The 24,659-nt window shown below is 39.1% G+C and overlaps 1 protein-coding gene across 1 annotated transcript; it reads left to right on the top strand.

Moving 5' to 3' along the window:
• Positions 1–11,558: 11,558 nt before the first annotated feature.
• LOC127436768 (D(4) dopamine receptor-like) lies at positions 11,559–23,464 on the top strand. Its single transcript, XM_051691132.1, has 4 exons — positions 11,559–11,795; positions 19,010–19,122; positions 20,682–21,382; positions 22,465–23,464. Exons 1-4 carry the CDS (start codon positions 11,559–11,561, stop codon positions 22,665–22,667), a joined length of 1,254 nt encoding a protein of 417 aa, XP_051547092.1. The 3' UTR covers positions 22,668–23,464.
• Positions 23,465–24,659: the final 1,195 nt, after the last annotated feature.

Here is a 24,659-nt window from a genome sequence, read left to right as displayed (position 1 = left end):
GCACACACACTAATACACGATTGCCTCCCTTAACACAGATCATCCCTATGGAGCTTTTATTGTCACTGTAAATGTCTCTCCATTCATCTCTGCTTGCCCCCTAAAATGTTTTCCTGTTGAGCCCCATGGCTATAAATCTTCAAAAAGACATTCAGCCACACAAAGGAAATGCCACAGGCCATCATCTGATCTACCATCTCTTAACACCTCTCATGAATCAAACCATTTAAGGGCAAAAAACACTTTCTGTCAGGGTTTATCCAGAACCTTGACATAGAAAGACGAATGGCTCGAATAGTGAGCCACTGACAGGCAAGATGCCTCAGTGTGGCTTATCGGCTGCATCGTCTCTGTGCCTGGCATTCACTTTAGACTGTTCTGCAATTTTAAAGATGCCAGCAAAAGTCACGGTAACGCTTTCGATTACAGCCCGCAATTTACAGTGTAAGTACACCAAATTTACAGCGTACCTTTTTTGTATTAATAGTGTTACTACACAGTATGTACTTGTAGGTATAAGGGAACAATATGCAAAGTTTGGGGAATAAAGGGGTAACAAGCACCACTTCGATTTACAGCCTGCAAATGTTGCACCTACCCTATAACTACATGGAAAAAGGGTGTAACAAGTTGGACTTACACTGTAATAACACGGAACAATGGTATATTTACACAGTAACTACAGAAAAATGTTTTGCAATAGTTCTAATTTTGCTTGCCTTGTTTTCCCTAGTTGCCTTGCCTAGTTATAATTTTAAATGTGGTAGGGGGGGTTGATGCTGGCATGACTTACAGCTGAGATGGACTGTATGCAATACACTTTCATAAGGTAAGTAGTCTACTTTGAAAATTCTAAATAAAATCATAGCAGAAACTCATTAACTCATTTCCCTAAATTTAAAGTTTTGTTGTTCAGTAATCTCCATCATGTATCCTGTAACAATAGAATATGTACCCCGTGGTTAAAAAAAATACCTAGGCCTATATATATATATATGTACCTATGTATTATTACAAAAAGGTACGCAGTGTATGTTCTTGCTAAATTGCTTGCAAGTGTAAGATTGCTGTTTAGCATAGTAGGTCATACATACCACATAATTTTAGAATAGTTACACCTTAGTTATAAACTACTTACAGTATAAATTATTTGTAATTTTCCAGGTTGTTACCCCTTTATTCCCCAAACTTCGCATATTGTTCCCTTATACCTACACGTAAGTAATTTATAGGTACACTATTATTACAAAAAGGTACGCTGTAAATTCGGTGTACTTATGCTGTAAATTGCGGGCTGTAATCTAAAGCGTTACCAAAGTCACCTTCATAACCTTCGCTGATAAGGAAACTCTTAAGATTACATTTATACTACACAAACATTTTACTTCATTATTGTTCTTGGATAAAAATGCATCACAAAGACAGTGCAGAAGTTTTTGAACACCTCCGAAAAGAATGCTGAGCTTTAATTAGCTGAGAGGAAATAACTATAATAACTAGAGAGGAAAGGCAGTAATTACCTTGATCACTCTTCATTGTTCTCATAATGATAAAATGTAGCTGCTCTGAAATTCTCTGTCCATAATTAAAGTTGACTGCTAGAGTTGGTTAAGGGAACCTGGATGAGCTTGGAGATGAGATCAGTATCTCAACCCTGCAGAATAAAACAGTTTAACACAGCCTCAGATGATTTACAGGTCTTAGCTGGTTTAAGATGGTCTAGCTGGTTTCCCAGCCTGGCCAAGCTGATCTTCCACTAGTCTATCTGGTCTGCCAGCTTGGCAAGAGCTAGTCTTCAGCTGGTTTAGCTGGTCTTCAGCTTGTTGGTCTGCTAGCCTGGCCAAGCTGGTGCTAAGCTGGTTTAGATGTTCTACTTTTGCACATTCTTGGAGATGAAACAAGTATAAACCAGTAACAACCCTGCTTACTGTAAATTACATGCTTAAATCATCCAAAGGACATTTGCTGGTCATAGCTGGTTTAAGATGGTCTACCAGCCTGGCCAAGCTGGTCTTCAGCTTGTCTAGCTGGTCTCTCAGCATGGCTAGTGCCAGACTTCAGCTGGTTTACCTGTTTCCAGCTGGTTTAGCTGGTCTAAGAACCCTGCCAAGCTCATCTTTAGCTAGTTTACCTGGTCTTCGGCTGGTTTAGTTGGTCTACCAGCCTGGCAAAGCTGGTGTTAAGCTGGTTTAGATGTTCCTCTTTTGGATATTCAGGTGAGACCAGTATAAACCAGTGTCAACCTTGTTAAATAACAAGCTTAAACCAGCCTAAGATGGTTAGCTATACTTAGCTGGTTTAAGATGGTTTCCCAGCCTAGATAGTTCGAGTCTTTAGCTGGTTTGGCTGGTCTTTAGCTGGTCCAACTGGTCTGCCAGCTTGGCAAAGCTGGTGCTAAGCTGGTTAAGACGTTCTTCTTTTGAATGTTCTTGAGGTGAGATCAGCATAAACCAGTATCAACCCTGCACTAATAACAAGCTTAAACCAGTTTAAGATGGTTTGCTAGTCTTAGCTGGTTTAAAATGGTCTCACAGCCTGGCTAAGTTGGTTCTTGGCTGGTTTATTTGGTCGACCAGCTCATCAGGCTGGGTAAGTGGCAAAACCCCTCCATAATCAGCTAAGACCAGTAAACCAGCTTAGGCTTGTTTAAAATGCTTTTTTGAGCATTTCAGTAAATACAAAGGGTTGCTTCTTAACTGCAAAGCTGAGATCAGGAACTCCATAATGGCTCGACAGCTAAGGAAAGAGAAGTAAATGCAGCAGTGGTCTTTACATGACAATATTAAAGCAGATACACACACACAAACACACTTTGAATAGGTTAAAGGACGTGAGTCCCCAAAGGGGCACTTCCGCTAAAAGGATAAATTCTTAAATCATTCCACCTGTAATGAAATGACCTTTCTGCACGAAACTAAGCCCAATAAGGCATCTTGTGTTGGCCCCGGTAGGCTCATATCTGCAAAATTAAACACAGTTCATGCTTGAAGGTGCAGCGTAATGAGATGCAACCTTCCAAGTCCTTCTGCTCTAGGGAAGACATCTATGTGACAATGGCATTTCAAACTTTCTAATGAGATTATTCTCTATGTCCTCTGTCAACAAGACGCGGAAGCTGTTTGTGGTTTAACAAGTCTCAAAGAGGGACATTCAGAGACAGGAGGCAGACGATTGTTGATGGCTGTTATCAGTGTGCCTCGTATAAACATTGTGGTCTGATAAACTTACACCAGGGTGTGTTAGTGGGTTTTTTTCCTTGTCTTTTCCCTGAATTTACCATTATCCAGTAATGTTCTCCCTCGGGATGACATTTACAAGCAGAACGCATGGTACGAGTGCCATGGGGATAGATTACCAAACTGACAACTGCCAGAGACATGATGTGATTTTGTCTGTTTACCTTTGTACTTTGGGAGATTAAAAAGCCATAGTGCACAGCTTTTTAGAGTTCTGTTAATACCCACACAATGACAGGGGACATGATTCATGAAGCAAAGGAACTGTGATGAGTGAGTTTCAAAAACTGCTTTAAATTTGAAAACCTTATATCATTTTACATATATACAATGGGGTTCAAAAGTCTGACTTTAAAAATCTGGAATTCAAAATATAATTTAAACCTGGAAGTAAACAATTATTTAAAAATTTTTTTTACATAAAACGAATAAGAAATATTTAAGATTCTGCACTTTTTCTCTGTCACTAATCAAATAAGCACATTGACATTTACCATGTTAACTCCTTTGAACAAAAGATTTTCTTGCATCCATTGAAGCACACAAGATGCTCTTTAGAATATTCTCAAATCATGCTGTGATAACATGGATCATTAGTTTCTTCACAAATTTGTTGAGTCCATGTCAACTCGAGTGCATGTGGTCAGCAAACTTAGCATCATATCACAATTTTATGCTGGTAATATATAACGCATAATGGGGGAAAAAAGTTATTAAATTATAAATATTCAAAATACACTCATTTTCATAAGTGCACTTTTGGACCGCACAGTATATCAACTGTCAACTAAAATATCTAGCTTTTTATTCTTACTACTGAAGCTCTAAGAGAACAAACTCTAAGGAAGAAAAAATACTAGCATCGACAGGAGATTTCTCTAATTGAGCGTTTTCATTAGTTGCCAAAGGGTGACGTGAACTGAAACAGGTTTGATTGGGTTTTTATTTATGTACATGCTTACAAGTGCCTCCATTCTTTATTGTGGTACACACACACACTGGAGGTTGCCATGGCAAACTTCACCTGTTGTTGCGAGAGGGGAGAATTTCAAACAGTCCTTTTTCACAGAAGCTGAACGTCCTCTGATCCCATACTCCAATCCAGTGTCTCGCAGGGAATATAATGACATGGGAACTCGGGATAACAGTGATGACAGCCAATTTTGTGAAACCTGTCAAAAAGTTGATATCTCCAAATAGGTGCAACTCATTTAAATTGACACAAAATGACTGATTTCTTAAGGAAATATTCTGTGATTTATTATAAGTGCATGCTATTACTATCAGTGTTACCAGGAAAAAACCATATGGCTTTACTCCACTTCAATTACTAATTCCAGAATTATATAATGATAGCATTAATAGCAGGCTATTTAGCTTGCAGCTTACAGACTAGAATTATGAGTTTAAAAAAAGGGGGAGAAAAAAAGTTAATTTCCCTTCTGATTCTCAATTTAATGGTGATTTTCTGCACTACTAACCCTACCAACACAGTATTGCAAAAATGCTGACTTTTCAAAAAGGTTACCCAAACACTTCCCCCATCTGCCTCTGCCTGACAAACAGATAGCCCCGTTCCTAAATCATGCCATTTGTTGAGCCAATGTTGCTATTCTGGGCTAATCGGGACGCTAAAACAAACAGTGTAACATTTTTTGGGGAATCAACTAATGAATTGTTTACTTATAGTGGTTCTGCATGTTAAGTTCGAATAGGATTTCTGAACAAGAAAGAACAAATAACCTTGTAACTTTTGAATGTTTGATTAATTGTTTCCCGCAAGTGTGATTTCTAAATGTAATTTATGTGACCTCTGTGCAGCATTAAACAATGTGTGTAAACTCATCTTTTTTTATGGTACGTATTTCAGTTCAGATTCAGCTTTTGTGCCACCTTTGACGTGGAAAGACAGCTTTACTGTGATGCACAATGACAAATGCAATTCAGTCCTAGCCACATTTGCACATTGCTTAAGTGTGAAAACCAAGTGCACACAACCTTAAGGCTAAAACACAAGCAGAATTTGAAGACTTCTTAAATCAAACACACTCGAGAATGCATCTGCTTTTTATTTTTAACTTGATTATCACATGTAAGTCATGTATTGCTAAAAAGCCTATTTAAAGCATAAAGAAAATTCACCTTTCACAATTATCACCCCTCTTCTCTTTCTCCAACTATATCAGATCATATAAATGAAGTGTTAACTCTTCGAACATGGCCACCGTGTACCTTGACGGAGAGAATCAACTTTATCCCACACACTTTCAGAATGTGACTACAGCACAAACTGATGTCAGACAACACCACATACTCTACAAAATTCTACAAAACTCTCTGTTCTCGACATTTTCAAGGTAAGAACTTTGTCTAGCCTTTGTCAAACTTATATTCAGTACATCATACGGGACATATGAACACATCTCCATCCAAAAATGAGAACACTTTGTTCGCACTACAATCAAATAGGAGAAAGAAATGAAAGAGATAGAGAGAGAGAATTTTTTTTTTTTAATTTTTAACCAACCATTTATTCCACAATTTTTATATACTTTTATATATACAATTCCAATATAATAGTAACCACAATAATACAAATTAACATTTCTGATAATCATTGTAACACCCAAAAAAATAAAAAATAAATAAATAAATAAAAAATCCATCTACAACTGAGAAAACTGCATCATTATAACACTACTGGTTTGAAAAAAACATTGTCTTTCATCATCTTATAAAATTTAAAATCAATCCACACTCATGTTTTTATTCTGTTTTTTAAAATAGATACAACTTCACATCCTTCCGACCCTTCAATTTTATTCCTCCTGCTTATATATATATATATATATATATATATATATATATATATATTGCCATTTTTGCTTCACTTAAAATGAAGTTTAAGAGTTGACATTTTATTCTATTTTTTGCTGCATACCGATAGCCAAGAATAAAATTCTGAACAATAAAAACTTCATTTAACTTGTTAAACAACAATTTAAGAAAATCAAATAAATAACACAGTCTTGTACATTCCATAAAACAATGAACATTTTCTCCCCTTTTTTCACAAAAAGGACACACATTACATACATTTGGATTAATAACATTCACAAAAGAATTGACGGCAACTGCGCTGTGTAAAATTCTCCATTGGAGATCCCCCACTCTTTTTTCTAAAGGAGGTTTATAAAAAATTCTCCACACAGGTTTTACATTCTGATAATCCTAATTTGTCTCTCCAAACAGTATCTACTCTTCCTTTTAAGGTTTTCTTATTTAAAATTTTGACAGAGCTTCTATACAATTTTTTACTGTCAGCCTCATGAATGCTTACATCTTCTAAATTCTGCAACATCTGCCTGTCTGCTCCTTTAAGATCAGGAGTAATGTGAACCTCTGGAAAAGGATCTTTATTGTTTGGAAACACCTTTCCTTCACCATAACTCAAAAGGAGAGACTTTTCTTCTCTCGTAAGTTTCTGCTTCATAACATCCAGCAGTTTCCCTGCTAATCTTGTTGATTTTAATCTTAAACAAGAGGCTACCTTTTGTGGGTTATTTAACTCAGGACCCCCAGCATCTATTAGATGATACAACTGAACTTTTCTTGATGTACACATTACGTTTTCAAAACCCCATGCAATTTCATTTGATACATCAAATCTAGCTCCAAACACAGTCGGTTCTTCTAGTAACCAATACAAAGAAGACTCAGAAACCCCTCTTCTCTTTTTAAATAAGCTCCAAACTCTAAAGATCCCTTTATAAAAAGGAGTCAGTCCATTCAGCTGAATCTTACTAGAGTCCATTAAAAACAGAGTATAGTCCAAACCCAAACCTCCAGCTTTCTTAAAATAAAATTTGCAACATTTCTCCAGACAAGACCTTCAGGACCTGTTAAAAGTCTTTGAATAACCTGTAAACGAAAGGTTGCTCCTCTGCTGACCAGATGTATTAGCCCTTGTCCCCCTTCTTCTCTAGGAAGATATAGTACACTCTGTGGTACCCAATGAAACTTAGTCCAAAAAAAATCCACTATGACAGCCTGCAGTTTTGCAAGAAGTCCATCTGGTGGCTCAGTACATGTCAAGAGATGCCAGAATGTTGAAGCCACTAAATTATTGATGACTATAACTCGTCCTCTGAATGACATTTTTGGCCACAGCCATCTCCATTTTTCTAGTCGTCCTTTTGTTTTTTTCCAGAACCCCCTCCCAGTTTTTTTGCAACATTGAATCATCCCCAAGATATACACCTAAATATTTAAAACAATCTTTCTTCCATTCAAGTCCATCAGGTAGTTTAGGAAGGCATCTACTTTCCCATTTTTCACATACTATAGCTTTACTCTTTATCCAGTTTACCTTAGCTGAAGACATTTTTCCAAAATCGTTAATTATTACTTGTAGAGTGTCTAATTCTTCTTGATTTTTTATCATGACAATAATATCATAATCATAAGCTGATAACTTAATTTTAAACTCAGACTGTGGTATACTCCAACCATCAATGTTTGCTCTAATTCTTAATAACAGTGGTTCAATAGCTTAAGCATACATCATACCTGTCAAAGCACACCCTTGTCTTATACCTCTTGTGATCTTAAAAGGAGCACTCAACCCTCCATTAATTTAAGTACACTCTCAATGTTTCCATACAACACCCTGATCATTTTAATAAAAACTGGGCTGAAACCAAACTCTCTTATCATCTGCCAGAGGTAGTTATGCTCAACCCGGTCAGAAGCTAAGACCAAAATTTAAACCCAATGATCCAGAGATGTCCAAAATGTTTCTAATTAAATGAATATTATCAAAAATAGACCTATTAGGTACACAGTATGTCTGGTCTATATGGATGACCCAAGCAATCACTTCTCTTAATCTAATTGCTTAAGCTTTGGATAGAATCTTCAAATCAGAGCATAGGAGTGACACAGGTCACCAGGTTTTTGTTTCTGAGGTCACCTTTCTTTGGTAGAAGGGTAATCACTGCTCTCCTGCAGCTCGTAGGCAGCGACCCTCTGGTCAAACTGTCATCAAACACAGCTAGCAGATCATCCCCTAAAACTGCCCAGAGTGATTTATAAAACTCTACAGGAATACCAACAATCCTCTGAGCTTTCCCACACTCCATATTCTTTAGGGCATCATATAATTCACCTTTCGTAAAAGGTTTTTCCAGTTCAGCATTAGCTCCATCCAGAACTTTAGGTAGACCCTCATAAAAATGACTGGCTATATCTTTCACCTCTACGTGTTCACCTTATACAGCTCTGAATAAAACGCCACCGCTCTTTTCCTTATTTCCTTAGGCTCTATAATTTCCATGCCTGATTCAGATATCAAAGAATACATATTTCTATTTTGGCCGTTCATGGTTGGGTCATCCATCTGTGCTGCACTTTGAAAACATGTCCGTACCAGTGCACCCTGTGCCTTAACACCCAATAAATCATCCAAAACTTTTTTTATCTTTGAGAACTTTAATACATTCTCGGTCTCTTGCGGATTCCATAAAATTTTGTATTTCTACTATTTCTCTCTCTAGATCTTCTAGTGATCGGGAGATGTCTCTAGAAGCATTGAGGGAATACATATGGCACAGTTGCTGTATCTCTATTTTTCCATTATCCCACCATTGCTGTATAGAAACAAACGATGATTTCCTATTCTTAAAACTTTTCCAAAAATAACCAAACACTTCACGAAAAAAATTATCTTGCAATAAAACAGTATTAAAGTGCCAATAAGCACTTCTTGGCTTTACATTATTAATAAAAACATTACAACTGACTAATCCATGATCTGAAAAGCTTACAGGTGAAATTGCACAATGCTTAATAATATTAAAATGATGTTTAAAACAATACCACCTGTCTAGTCTAGCCATTGTCACAGAATGTTCTCTCATTTGTGTCCATGTATACTGTGTTTTATTCAACACCCTTCCAAATATCATATAAATCATATTCTTTCATAATTTGTCTCAAAAATTTAAAATTTGTTGTGATGCCATGTGTGGTTCTTTTTGGTTCCTATCAATGCTATCATTCTCTGTACAATTAAAATCACCCCCTATAAATAAATACTCTTCAGGTTTACAATTTTTTACTATATCTCTAACTTTATCTAAAAACAAGACTCTTTCACCTCCCAGTACTAGGGCACACAGATTTATAAATACAACAGTAACATTTTCAAACTTGACCCATAGTTTCAAACACTGTCCCCCAACTACATGTTCCACTTCACATGAAACAGGATTAATATTTTTCCTTAGTAAAATAGCTACACCTCCACTATTATTAGTCTTATGACTCATAATCAATTCTCCCTCCCATTCCATCATCCATTCACTTTCATTTTGCATGTCACTATGTGTTTCCTGAATAAACATAACATCAATATTCTTTTGCCTTATTAATTCAAAAAGCATTGCTCTTTTTCTAAAACTCCTTGCACCATTTATATTCAGACTGCCCAGTTTCAAATTACTCATAAATGAATAAATTAAAAAACTAACAAAGAAAAAATAAAAATTAAAACATTTCTTTTTCATCATTCAGCATACTTGATCTCAATTTTTGAACAATTTCCTTCAACCTGTATATTTCCTGTTCTGTGAGACCTCCAGCCCTATTTCTTTCACTGACATTCTTGCTGTCTCTGTAAACAAATCACAGTCAGGAAAAAAATCTTCTACTCGAACTCCCTTCATTCCTTTTGAATTCTGCAGAAAAGTCTTAATCTTTTCAAGGGTATAAGCACTCCTCCCAGATCTTCTTTGAGAGACCGAATCAACTGAGCTCACTGATTCACTCTCACTTTCTGTTATTGAATCGTAAGAATTACTATGGACAGATATAGTTCTTTGAACTATCCCTTCTTTTGTCTGTTTTTCTTGAAAACTGTTCTTTCTTTGCTTTTTCCCCCTTCTCTTTCCATTAGTTTTTCTCTTTAATATCGGTGTTTTAAATCTTCTGTTATATCAATGTCTCTTGGGATTTCTACTTCCACAACAGGACCCGTAGCATCATTTGCTGTCTCAGTTTTCTCTTTTCCTATTCTTTCCTCATTACTCTCATTCACAGTTTCTTTCTGATTAGCTCTTTGTTCACTTTGTTTACCATCCCCACTTTCTTCATTCTCAAACGATTCCCTGTCCTTTTCCTGTTGATTTTCACTTGCATCTTTATCTTTTCGTCCCTCTCTTTCAAAATCACTTCGATTTTCTTCATGTTCTACATTCTCTGGACATGCACGGACAAGATGTCCTCCTTGTCCACATTTGAAACATTTCATTGTTTCTGATGTGGCGAAAATAACATAATCAAAATTGTCAATCCTAAACTTCAATGCGAGATTGAACTCTTCGCTCTCAATGTTTAGAATCATGTACACTTTTCTTCAGAAAGTAACGACATGTTTTAGCTGCTCCGATTTACATCTTAATGCAATCTTTTTAATCTGTGAAACAATTTTCCCATGTCTTGCCAATTCTTTCTCAGTCACTTCATCTTGTTATGAAAGGTGGAACATTTCTCAACATGATCTTTTTCACCATTTGCCTCAAAGGCATTACCGCCATTTAAGAATCATTTATCACAATTCCATTCGTGACAATCTCATAAAATTTGTTCACTTCATCTAGAAACAAAACAAATGCACTGTTTATTCTTGACGCTGACAAGATGCTTTTGTAACCAACAACTTGCGCTACTGCTATGCTACATTCCTCTGTTGAGCAGCTTTCCATGGGGATGACTTTGATGCCATGCTGCAGCGTTAGCTTATCAAGCGTTACGTTTTTATACGCTGCCATTTCGATCAGCACATGCTGATCGACAGCGTTTTACTTTTCCTAACTCCAGCAAACCCCAAAATATCCACCAACTGCCTCACCAAATTATAAAGAAAAGATAGCAAAACTCACTCAGCCTGCAGGCAAATGCTCTCACTCCACACATGTTCAGCTCCGCCCACTCGCTCCCAGCATGCACTCAGAGAGAGAGAGAGAGAGAGAACAAATGGAGAGACTGTCTGTTACTGTCAAACAAATGGGAAGAAATATGACAGCATTTACAAATACTATGCATACGAATGACTTTCAAATGAGGTCACTTGCTTATATTTACTGTCTCATCTTGTCATAATTTTCTAGAAACATTTGGGCAGGAACACAAATCCATATATTAGCATACATAACACATACAAAGACCCATTGATCTCTACAAACAACACACATTTTGTCAATCTTTGTCTCTATGTCCTCCACAGATGTTGAACCCGTGTTGGCAGCAGAACTTTGGGGCACAATGGTCAATGTGACACCCAGTATAGACCCAGCGAAGGCCCAAGAGGGGTACAACTACTTTGCCTTAATATGTGGTGTGCCTCTCATCCTCATCATCATCCTGGGCAATGTGCTGGTGTGCCTCAGCGTGCTGACAGAACGCTCCCTCAAAACTGCAACCAACTACTTCATCGTCAGTCTGGCTGTGGCCGACCTTCTGCTGGCTGTGCTGGTTCTCCCACTCTATGTCTACTCTGAGGTGAGCACTGGATTCTGAAAACTACATACACAAAAGTGAGGTTTTCATCAGCTACATGTACAAATTGATTAGATCCACTTGTATGATGCTTACATTTTAGTGGTATTTCAAGTGGAAAGCTCTCAATGATATAAAGACAATCTTGTTCTCTCAGACTACAAATTTATTATTAAGCTTATGGTTTTATGTAAAGTGTCTTACAGACAGTACTTACACTTAGTGCATGGACATTCCCCTACGAGCAACCTGACGTTAAGTGCCTTCCTTAAGAGCACAATGGCAATAGTTCATGAATCATATGTTGTAAGGTTGGAACCTACTTTAATAAATATTACATTAACAGACAACATTTTTTTGTTGTCCAAATTAGGAGAAGGCATTTTGAATTATCCATCAATGTTCTTATCAGGTGCGGCCCCTCTATATGGGCAGGTAGGGCAGAGCCAAACCTAAATATTTATCCATTTGAAAACAAAGATCCATATAAATTGCCAATATGTAATTTGTTAACCCATAATGCATTCAAAATGCTGAAATATTCTAGCAGGCCTAGAATAAATTTTTATTCTTTTTTTAAGTCCTAAATTAGCTGAAAGCTACTTAACACTTTATTTGATATAGATCAGAGGCATATGGGGCAAAGAATCTGCTGCGCTCTCGAACTCCACAGCGCCCCTCATTTTTCCCAATGGAAATCTGTGGTCAAATATGGTACTGCAAAGAGCCCTCATTGAGACGCATTGGGGCAGAAATTATTTAAGCTGCCCATAAACGGAGAGCCAAAGCAAAGGTAACTTATTACTTATTAGTGCGATATCAGTGTGACAGATTGCGAACATGGTGAGCACTATCGATGAATGTTTGTGTAACAGCGTGTCATTTCAACTGCAAATTCAAGACAAATTGGCCATGAAACAAGCCAGACATACTGTACAAATAGGTTGGTAATCAAAAGACATGGGTGGTGATAAGACATTGTATGTATTGTATGACAAAAAATTGTATGTCAGAAAGCCTTGGCACTGGGGGGGGGGGGGGGTACCATACAGTAGTGTAGGTCTATATGTTTTGAAACATTTATACCTATTTACAGCTTGAAACTTACTGTGATTTAAAGCATTATTATTATTATTATTGTTATTATTATTAAGCATGTATTTTATTTATTTTTTTGTTCTGTGAAAATGTGTACATGGCATATAGTTCTGATTATATATGTAGATAGTAATTCACCATAGCTTTCTGTTCCTCTCCTCCCTGGGGTTCTTCAACAACACTTACCATTATTAAACAACATTTAATTTATATTTTGATCTTCAACAAGTCAATATTCCAAGGTAAAGCGTTCTTATTTAAAGGGGTCATGACATAAGGAATCAAACTTTCCTTGATCTTTTGACATATAAGAGGTCATTGTACTATAAAAACATACTGTAAGTTTCACAACTGAAAATGTCCTCCTTAATAGAAAAATTGCATTTATTTAAACCAGGCTCTAGAAACAGGACATTTGGAATTTGTGGAACTTGTGACGTCACAAGGACCAAATACATCTGCATATGACTGCGTCTTCAGCAAGACATCAGCGCCTATTGTTTTTCATTGCACTACTGGCCTTTGTCCATTGGTGCTCAGTCTGTCACACAGGTGAAATGGAGAGACATGAGCCTGTTATGGGAGATTCATCTACACCAAAGGAGACTTACACAGATCACATTTGTGTGCTTATCTGGATTTAAATATTTTTCTACACTAGATGAACGGCTTTGACATTATCATTCATTTCGCACCTCTCTTAAAAGATGCAATGTCAAGTTATAACTCTAAAAAAAGATACCCTCATCCTGTTTCATCTTGCTGTTTGTTGTTGTGTTGTTTTGAATGCATCCTGGACTGTTGTTGCACACATCTGTGCTAATTTTAATTGTTGGTCTTTTGTTAGCATGCACTATATGAACCTCTTTGATACGTTTTGCATGATTTAGGAGTGGTACAACCTTAACTTTTAAAAATGCTTCTCATTCTGCTGCTGCCATAACTGGGAGAAACACATGCCGTTCTGTGTGTCAGAAGAGCGAGACAGAGACCCAAGAGCAGAGGAACAGCTCAAAGGATTTATTTATTGTTCAAATAATAATTTCAACAGAGTTATGAGGAATCCTCCATGAAGAGTGCTCCCGCAGGCATTCGCACACGCCGTGATGGCGAGGAGCAGAGCCACGAGGAAACCTCCGTAGAAGCGTCTTACATTAGGCAAACTGGAAGGCAACCACTCTCTCGACACGCGAGCAGAGACGAGGAATCCTCCATTGAAGATTCATGAGCACAGAGAACAAGTGTACAGCAAACTGGAAGGCAACCACACTCCCGACACGCGGGCAGAGATGGGTAGCCAAACAGATACATGAGACAGGACCAACTAGGCAGAGAGAGTAAGTTACTTCACACCAAACACACTTCAACACTAAACACATTCAACAATCCAGCCCAGAACATGACATATGAGGGGATTAAAATAAGCAAGGGACAGGTACCGCTTGCCAGCTGAAAGTTGGCATGATCAGCGTTCCCATGGAAACAATCAGGGTTCCCATGGAAACGCTGATACCGCATGCCAGTAGCACCTGAAACACATGAGGGAGGAACATAGACACAGTTAGACCAAAACAAACATGGAGAATGAGTGTCCGGATCCCGACACGAACCATACTGGAAGTCAGGATCTAGATTCCATGCTCCGGACATGAAACAAGACCGTCCGAAGAGGTAACTCACAACCGGACCCGTGCGCTCACACAAAGACAGGACATGAAACACAATACAGAACATGGGGTGATGATGTCACAGTCCCATCAGACAGAAACATGACCTGAAAAAGTAAAAGGGCTGTGACATTACCCCCCCCCCCCAATGGGGCTGGCCATGACAGGGGAACAGCCTCCACAGCCGTGAGCACTAGCAGCTGCAACTGGGGAGCGGCCTTTGTGGCCATGGGCACCGACAGAGACTGGGGAACGGCATCTGTGGCCATGAGCACTGGCAGCTGAAACTGGGGAATGGCCTCCATGGCTGTGAAGACCAACATGGACTGGGAAACAGCCTCTGTGGCTGTAAGGACTGACATGGACTGTGGAACAGCCTCTGTGGTGTGAGCACAGGCAGTGACAGGGGAACAATCTCCATGGTCATGGGCACTGGCAGGGGAATGACCTCCTTTGTCGTGAGCACAGGCAGTGACAGGGAAAAGACCTCCGTGGTCATGGGCACCGACAGGAACAGGGAAACGACCTCTGTGGTCCTGGGCATTGGCAGGGGAATGACTCCTTGGTCATGAGCACTGACAGCGGCAAGAGAACGGCCTCCGTGACCGTGGACGCTGGCAGCGGCAGGGGAATGGCCTTCATTGGTGTGGACGCTGTTAGGGAAAGGGGAACGGCCTCCGTGGCCATGGTACCTGTAGGGGAATGGCCTCTGTGGCCCTGGACACTGGCAGCAGCAGGGAAATGACTTCCATGACCGTGGATACTGGCAGTGGCAAGGAGAAGGCTTCTGTGGCCATTGTCAATGGCAGGGGAATGGCCTTTGTGGCTGTGGACGCTGGCAGTGGCAGGGGAACAGCCTCAGTGACTGTGGATGCTGGTAGCGGCAGGGGAACAGCCTCCATGGCCGTTAGCACTAGCAGGGAAGGGGGAATGACCTCTGTGGCCGTGGATGCTCGTGGCAAGGAGACGGCTACCATGGCCGTTGTCAATGGCAGGGGAACGACCTTCGTGGTTGTGGACGCTGGCAGTGGCAGGGGAATTGCCTCTGTGGCCGTGGATGCTGGCAGCATCAGTGGAACAGGCGCCCGGCTCCTCCTTCTCCCCCTCTGGGCGTTGACAGGTTTGCAAACTGGACCATCGGAATTTGCCATTTGGAGACCACGTTGACATCCATAACATTCCCTTCGGAATCGGAAACAATCAGGGATCCCATGGAAATGCTGATGCTGAGTGCCAGCAGCACCTGAAACACACGAGAGAGAAATGTAGACACAATTAGACCAAAACAAACAGAACATGGAGCAAGAATGTCCGGATCCCGACACAGACCGAAACCGAACCATACAGGAAGTCAGGATCCAGACACCATGCTCTGAACATGAAACAAGACCGACCGAAGAGTGCACGGCGGTAACTCACAACTGGACCCATGCGCTCAACACAAAGACAGGACACGAAACACATGACAGAACATTAGGCAATGACCATGACAGGTCCCATCAGACAAAAACCCAACCTGACAAAGTGACAGGACCGTGACACTGTGTGTAAACAAACACAAAAAATGTGTGAGATGTTGCTCCTGTGAAGACCAGTGTCTCTGCTTTGGCCCGTTGAAGCACACAACGTCACCATGGATTTATTATGTTTGTGTATTCAGAACATTGAATTGTGGTTTGGATGTTTTCAGCTCATACCAGTGACGATAGCTTGTGAACCAGTCACAGTATGATTCAAGCTTTGCAAAGGAACTGTTATTGAAAGATGCTGCAGTTAAACACTACAAGTAAACAGTTTTATTCACAAATGTTTCAAATGTCATGACTGTTTGATAGTCGCTGTGCTTGAGTAAACATTTTGATACATTCAGCAGAAATGTGTTGGGTGTACATTATGTGTTAACCCTGAAATGTAGTTTTATAAATTATAATGTGAAACTTGTTCATTTTCTTCTGACTGAGTTTCAAATATAGCTGAATTTGAGGGGCTGCACGAAGTTAGCCAATCAGAACAGTGGGCATTTACTTTGAAATCTGAAAGGGCCAGATAGCTGAAAACTGAGCATTTCAGACAGAGGGCCAGAGACAGAGTGGAATCTTATCATATATTATTATATTATGACTGTTTGGGCAAAAAAACTTTACTGACATTTTAAGTGGACCTCAGGGAAGATAAGAAAATTATTTTTTTTAAAAGAGTATGGTATGTCATGACCCCTTTAAACTATTAGAATCAACATTATGTTCTAAGAGTGCCACCTTGAGGTGGAATAATGCAAGGACATGTGTCATTGGGTTTGTTGTTTAAAGAATGAGTTAAAAGAGTTGAATAATGTAAAAAAAACACAAAAAAAAACAAAAACAAAAAAAAAAAAAACACTCAGAGCAAGATCTGCCCCGCCTATATCTGTGGTAACAAGCTGCTACTGGTTCTTATGATTTGGTAGATCTGAAGAAAAACTTCCGCTTGATGCAACCTCTGGTGTCAACCTGAGAAGGAGGGCTTCCCTGCTGAGTCTTGGTTCCTACTTAAAGAATATTTCACCCAAAAATGAAAATTCTCTCATCAGTTACTCATGCCATCCCATATGTGTGTGTTTCTTTCTTTTGCATTTATATTTTTTTATAGAAGTTATATTTTTGGGGGGTCTGGGTAGCTCAGTGGTAAAGACGCTGGCTATCACCCCTGGAGTTCGCTAGTTTGCTAGTTTGAATCCCAGGGTATGTTGAGTGACTCCAGCCAGGTCTCCTAAGCAACCAAATTGGCCCAGTTGCTAGGGAGGGTAGAGTCACATGGGGTAACCTCCTCGTGGTCGCTATAATGTGGTTCATTCTTGGTGGGGCACGTGGTGAGTTGAGCATGGTTGCTGCAGTGGATGGCGTGAAGCCTCCACATATGTCTCCGAGGCAACGCGCTCAACAAGCCACGTGATGAGATGCGCAGGTTGACAGTCTCAGATGCGGAGGCAACTGGGATTCGTCCTCCACCACCCGGACTGAGGTGAATCACTACGCAACCACGAGGACTTAAAAGCACATTGGGAATTGGGCATTCCAAATTGGGAGAAAAAAAAAAGAGAGAAGTTATATTTTGGTTTGTTCTCATTTAAAACAGACTGGATCACTTCAGAAGTCATGGATTAAACCACTGGAGTTGTTTGAATTACTTTCATGCTGCCTTTATGTGCTTTTTGGAGCTTAAGAGTTCTGGCCACCATTCACTACTCTCCCTTTTTATGGACCTACAGAGCTGATATATTCTTCCAATATATTCTTCTTTATTTCTGTCATCAAGACTTTCTTTCTTCTGTGGGACACAAAGGATATAATTTAATTTTTATTTATAATCCAGTCCTGTTGGCCAAAGTTAATACAAAGGCAGTAGACAGTGTCTCACTTTAATGCTTAATTAAGCACTGAAAAAAGTCATAAATGTAGTCCACGCCTCATTTTCCATGTCTTCTGAAGGCATATGATTACGTAGTATTATAAACAGACCATAATTTAAGTTGTTTTCACTTTCAAATAAAATAAAATAATTGATAAACTACGCAGCCCTGTGTGGTAAAAGCAGTGTGGTGATCATCAGGTCATTGAATAACATATAACGTGCGAGGAAGGGCAGCCGGTGGAGTTTCCCCAAGAGACTCCCTCTATTGAATGGTTAGTGTGCATCAACAGAGGATTTTATTTTATTTTTTTTTTTTTTTTTGAAAAATTCAACATTTAATTTCAATCAATCAAGAACAAAACCCATCTGCTCCCATAAACAAATGAGATAATAACTTAAGATAACAACTCTGACCTTGGATGTTACTTAACGTATGATTTTACTGGGGAGGTGTGGATGAGTGTGTATCAAAGAGGTCAATAATATCTGAAGAGTTCCATTCATCTCAATGGCAATTTCTCGGCTGGCACATAATGAGTATGTCATTTAAATTCTGTCATTTTTGCTCAGGGGCACTCAGTTCTTCATACAGGTTTTTTTTTTGGTTTTTTGGTTTTGGTTTTTTTGAGTCAGTCACCTGAGCTGTAAATGCCATGTGACAAGTTCTTTTAGACGCTTTTGCCAAGTTGGAATAGCTGCAGCCCGGAAAATTCCAAATGGAGGCGAAATCTCCAAAAGAGAGTAGGGTAACTCCAGAAGTGGGTGTGGTTACTCCATAAGGGGGTTGGGCCAACTCCAAAAGGGGGCGACACTTCCACACATGGTTAGGTTTGGGGAAAGGGTTAGGTTAGGGGCTCTGTATATCTTTGCTGCCAGTTTGGAGCTCCCAGCCCTTTTTGGAGCCCAGCCTGCAACTGTATACATCTCCCTTTTGCCACCAAATAGTGTAGTTACAGTAACTAGCTGCAGGGGCTCATTTGGCCATGCTAACAAGCCAACCATGAACCCTTGCTGTGTATTCTGTTCTCTAATGCAATCTCTCTCTCTTTCTATGTGTGTTAGTTCCTGGGAGGCATATGGACACTGAGTATGTACATCTGTGATGCCCTTATGACTATGGATGTGATGCTCTGCACTGCCTCCATCTTGAATCTATGTGCAATTAGTGTGGACAGGTGAGACGCATGCACCCACAGTCACACCTGCGCACCCACTTCAACTTCCATCTATTAAAACTAGCTCAAACTTTCATTCAAAGTTTTGAGTTGAAAATACGACCCTGCCTACACCACAAATTTATCAAATTCCCAAGATTTCATCAACAGAATAAAACAGGGTCAGAAATCTCTTGCAGTGCTGTCTCAGTTCAAACACAATCAAGTAAACATGGAAGTTTGAGAGCTTTTGAAAGTGCATGAGGATCATGTTTAAGGCCCTAACTTGGAAGTATTAACTGTATTTAGTCAAATAACACCATTTTGTAAAAAAAAAAAAAAAAACACAAGCAGGTTTTCTGGTCTTAGATGGTCTCCCAGTCTGGCCTGTTGGTTTGGTTTTGTGGTTTGTGCACCAGATAAGCCCCATCTTGACCAGGCTGAGAGAACAGCTAAGACCATCTTAGACCAGCAAACCATCTTAGGCTGGTTTAAGCTTTTTTAAGCAGGAATAAACAAATTTTTAGCATAAAAATATGTGCATCCTGATAATATTCAGTTGTTTTTTTTGTCGATAAATCAAGCATATGATCCCCAAAAAGGTTTCGAACAGTGATCCCTGAACATTCAGGTGAATTTTTAACACTCACTAGGTCTGTTCTGCACCCCATGGAGTGCTCATACAGTGAATCTTAACTCGGTGATTATGGTTGATTGGTTGTCCTGTGGGATGCTAATGAAACGTAGCTCCTGTTTACGCTTCAGCACAACGTGGAGCTGAATTTCATTAATTGCATGGTGCAGCATGCAGCACCACATCAAGTAAACAATACAAAACAACTTCAAGAGGTCCCAGACAGAGGGAAAGCAGGGTCACTCCATCTTTTACGCATACTAAAACAAAGAGAGCTCATCTCTGAAGATGAAAACAAAGATTTGTGTTTCAAAAGATGTAGCTGATTGAAAGGATGAATCAGACTGAATGCAGTCTCATGCAACTTGATATGAATGCTCTGGAACCTTCTGTTATCTCATCATGTCACTGTGATTAAATATTAAATACGCATACAAAACAAATTTGAATTAGTTGTCATTCATGATTTTATTCATGAATATAAGCTTTTAGGAACAAACTGCAATAAAACTGCAGCAAAAGCAAACAAATAAAAGTACAAATCTAAAGTATGATTGAACGTTTCCTTGCTGAAATGACCAGCTTTTGAATTTCCATACTGGTCTTGGCTGGTTTTTGTTAGTAATTGCTGGTCTGATGCTGGTCTTGCTTGCAGACCAACAAAGCTACAGTATGTTGTTTACTAGCAAACCTTAACTGGTGAAGCTGGTTGACCAGCATGGTCTTTCTGGTGAAGCTGCTTGACCAAGGAAGTCTTGCTGGTTTAGCTAGTATAGAAACTTTTTGGGGACACAAGCACACCAGCATCCTATGTTGCTGACCAGTTGGTGACCAGATATGCTGGTCTTTTCAGCCGGGTGCATCAAGCAACACTCATTACCAGCAAATTGTTCTTAAGCAGGTTTGACTCACCAACTAGGAAACCTTCTCTACTTCTCTGTTGCAGGTACATAGCGGTGGTGGTCCCTTTGAAGTACAACCGGAACCAGTTTAGTGTCCGTCAGTTAGCCTTAATTACAGCCACGTGGGTGCTTTCCCTGGGTGTGGCAAGTCCTGTTATATTTGGCTTGAACCAGGTGCCCAACAGGAACCCTCATGTTTGCAAGCTGGAGGACAACCAGTTTGTGGTCTACTCTTCCATCTGCTCTTTCTTCGTACCCTGCCCTGTCATGCTTCTCCTATACTACTGGATGTTCAGGGGACTCAAGCGATGGAGCTCTGGTCGTAGCCGGTCGCACCTCCGTCGAGCACCCAGGGGGCATAGAAGTCTATCTTTGCACCTGGGAGCAGCACTACAGAAGGAGAATGGAAGGGAGAGGGAGAAGGTGGTGTACCTCATGCCTGGAGGTCTCAGTCCTACATCACTTTCCGCCACCCCGACTACTCCAGTCACCTCAACCAGCCCGGTTACCATTACCACAGTTGAGATAGAAGGTCAGACGCCAGCTGCAGAGAGCGACCCCATGACCAACCAGATGGACAGTGTATCAGATGCAGAGAATCCTGACAGGCCTACGGAGGATGATAGTGGCCGAGAGAATGGGGTGGGGAAGAACCATCATTCTCATACAGGACGACGCCACAGCAGGAGCAACAGGGTGAGCGGACGGGAGCGGAAGGCAATGAAGGTGCTGCCTGTAGTCGTGGGTACGTATAGCAATTCAAGTTATAGTTGCACTGTATCTAGCTTTTTTTTTTTTTTTTTTTTTTTTGGAGCAACGCGTTAGGTCTGAATGGCTTCTCAGATCTTTAAATAGGATGGAAAAAATTCCTTAAGATGAACCAAGGCTCACCTCCTCAGACTGGTTCCTTTCAACAAAGTTTGTGTTCATGTTTCTGCACTGGTGAACCCTGCTGAAAAGAACAGCTTAGACTAGCATGAATTAGTATGAATTTCCATACTAGACCAGGCTGGTTTATGTTGTTTAGTGGTGCTGGTTGACCAAGGGAGTCTTGCTGATTAAACTAGTTGAGATGCCAGCACCCCAGCATCCAAAACACAATACAGTATATGCTGGTGACACACCCATGCTAGTCTTTTTAACAGGGGACACACACATTGTTTAATGTCCCTTGCTTAAGCCGATCTTTTACATGTGAAACTAGGAATGTGCATTCAGACATAAATGGACATACTTGTGTATGTGTATGTCTATGAATGTTTGTAGCCATTCACATGTCCAGTTATGTGAAAACAATCAATAATGCTGTAAATAAATGAACTAAACAAAATGGCAGCCATTGGGTGCTCAACCATGATGAAAAACTTAGCTAAAATGTCATGCACAACAATATACAATACTCTCTATGCATCAGTGTGACACCTGCTGCTCTTTGAATATTAACATGAGAATTGCTTTTTTAAGAGACGTCCTCTCAAGTATAAAGTGTGTCTGGCTGTTTCCAGGGCAATGAAAGCATGGTAATGGTGACCATATTGTCACCATTGTTTTCCATACCTTATACAGAGCAAAATCTTGCTGAGAGATAAGCATGATCCAGTATAACAGCTTAAATAAAGAAAATCAAAAGCTGAATGAAAGGGTAACAGACACTTTGATTGAGGTGCCCAGAGAGAACAAAATAGACACATTGGGCCGGAAACAGTTTGCTCTTTTACTTACAGGACTCTATTCAATCCACAATCCATGCACAGGAGATATCTGAATTAGCAATGTAGATCAAGAAGAAGAATATATAAACTCCTAACATGACCTTCTCATCTACAGGTGTTTTTCTGGCTTGCTGGACTCCTTTCTTTGTGGTCCATGTGACTAAAGCGCTGTGCCAGTCATGTGACATCGGGCCAACGCTAATCAGCGTGGTCACGTGGCTTGGCTATGTCAACAGTGCCGTCAACCCAATCATCTACACTGCCTTCAACGTGGAGTTCAGGAACGTGTTTCACAAACTGCTCTTTTGTCGAACCTGAGACTGAGGTATAACTTGTAGGAATGGGCTAAACTTCTCACCATTCATGACAGTAAAACACAGTTCCACTTACTGAAACATTATGGTTCAATACAAAGGTAAACTTCTACAAACACCTGGATGATCTACAGCACACAATGGTCTCAAAGTAAAGGAATGGTTTAATGAAAAAGAGATGCAAACATAAAAATTGGACTTCTGAATGGCCAAATGGACAGTGCAGGAGAATGTACCACAGAGAAATACTTCTGATGCCTTAGTTAACTGAATTTTATTTATTTTTTTCTTGTAAAATTGTTGATTGAATACACTAGATAACAGAATACTTTTGAGTTCTCAGCCCAGAGGCATAAAATATGTGAAATCGTCCACATTGAAGTGTCATCTGTGTTTGATATGTGATTGGTGTCAGTGTTAATTTTATTATATTTTTTTAAATGGCCAAATGGAATTACTTATCTTTTTTAAAGGTGTTGTTTGTTTTTTAATAGATATGCAGAGTGGACAGGCAGCTTTTTGGATTGTATGCAAGTTGACACATTTATTTGTGATCATTCAACTGACTACTTACGAGCTGAATGGCTATGTTTTGAATGAAACACAAGCATACTGCTAACTAAATACTGCATAGTACATACTGTATACTGCCTACTATTTTTAATAAGAGTATGTGAAACAGTATGCAATATGGAGTGGAAATATTTTGTCACATGAATTCAAAATTTTGGAAATAAAAACAGTTCTTTAGCAAATTTTAATCCAAGTTTTTGTAAATGTGCTAATTTATGCAGTTTAATCAAATAATGAGTCAAAAAAGAAATCACATCTGATATTAATTCCAGTTGAAAATGAAAGTTTGGTTTGCAATGTGGAATATAATTTTCATACAGAAAATGTGCATAATAGTATACAGACATGTACTATTTAGCAAGGATTTTACTTGTAGTATCTTAGTATGCTATTCCGAACATAGCCGTTTACTCTTATAGGTGCACTTAAAGTGAGATTTTTTATTTCCTAATTTCCCTGAAAAACCCTTTAAAACACTTGTAAAACTATATGTGTAAACTTTGTGTAGTTTGAAGCCTACCTTGCTTGGTAAAGAGAATGTGCCTGATAAAAACAAAAACGAAACAGCCACATTATCGTAATTTAATGCCCAATAAAGATCAGATTTTTAAAGCATTTTCTTATCTCCATGTTGTAGGTACCTTTAAACTCAGAACAAGCAGTTTAGAAAAAGTCCTGTGGCTTCATAAAAAGTGGGAAATGTGCCAAATGTTGGAAGTGTATAAACAGTTGCCAAATTCAATGGATGCCTTTCTCAGCTCTAATGCACACTCTGCCAATTTAGTTTTGTTACAAGTGTGATTCACAAAACATGTAGATGTGCTCAAGCTGACTGATAATAAAACTGCATAATAGCACGGGGGATTATGGATATTATAGAGTTGGATTACAGTTATTGTGCTTCTAAGAATCGGTGTTGTAAAGAGACTATTGAGTATACTAAATACTAAAGAGTATTGCTGTTATTGTTCTGTACAAGATCATCAGTGCATATGTTTTTTCCTTCAATTCTATACAGTGAATACTTAAAATATAAATATATTATATAAAATATGATGTGTATACATATATATATATATATATATATATATATATATATATATATATATATATATATATATATATATATATATATATACTGTATATATTATGATGATTAATAATAAATGTGAATTTCATATGCCTGGATTAGAAAATTATATTGTAGACCAAGTGAGAATTAAATTGTTTTGTTTAAAAAATTGTGTCTTATATTGAGAAAAAAATAAATGATGAAGTGCTGGCATCATTAACTTTGAAAGTTTCCAAAATCCATGGAAACAGCCTGCCCGAAACCCTCTACGGCATATGTTTGTGATACCGATAACAATCACACAACATTTCCAAAAGCACTTCCCAATATTCAAACATTTTGAGCTAAGCA

The sequence above is a fragment of the Myxocyprinus asiaticus genome, chromosome 47, assembly GCF_019703515.2.
Source record: "Myxocyprinus asiaticus isolate MX2 ecotype Aquarium Trade chromosome 47, UBuf_Myxa_2, whole genome shotgun sequence".
Classification (NCBI taxonomy): domain Eukaryota; kingdom Metazoa; phylum Chordata; class Actinopteri; order Cypriniformes; family Catostomidae; genus Myxocyprinus; species Myxocyprinus asiaticus.
The sequence above is the reverse complement of the archived record's forward strand: the minus strand, read 5'-3'. Positions and strand labels throughout refer to the sequence as shown.

Coding starts and splice junctions, on each gene's coding strand:
- LOC127436768 (XM_051691132.1), top strand. CDS start 11,559: ATGGTCAATGTGACACCCAGTATAGACCCAGCGAAGGCCCAAGAGGGG. Junction 11,796..19,009: donor CACTCTATGTCTACTCTGAG/GTGAGCACTGGA, acceptor TATGTGTGTTAG/TTCCTGGGAGGCATATGGAC. Junction 21,383..22,464: donor GGTGCTGCCTGTAGTCGTGG/GTACGTATAGCA, acceptor TCTCATCTACAG/GTGTTTTTCTGGCTTGCTGG.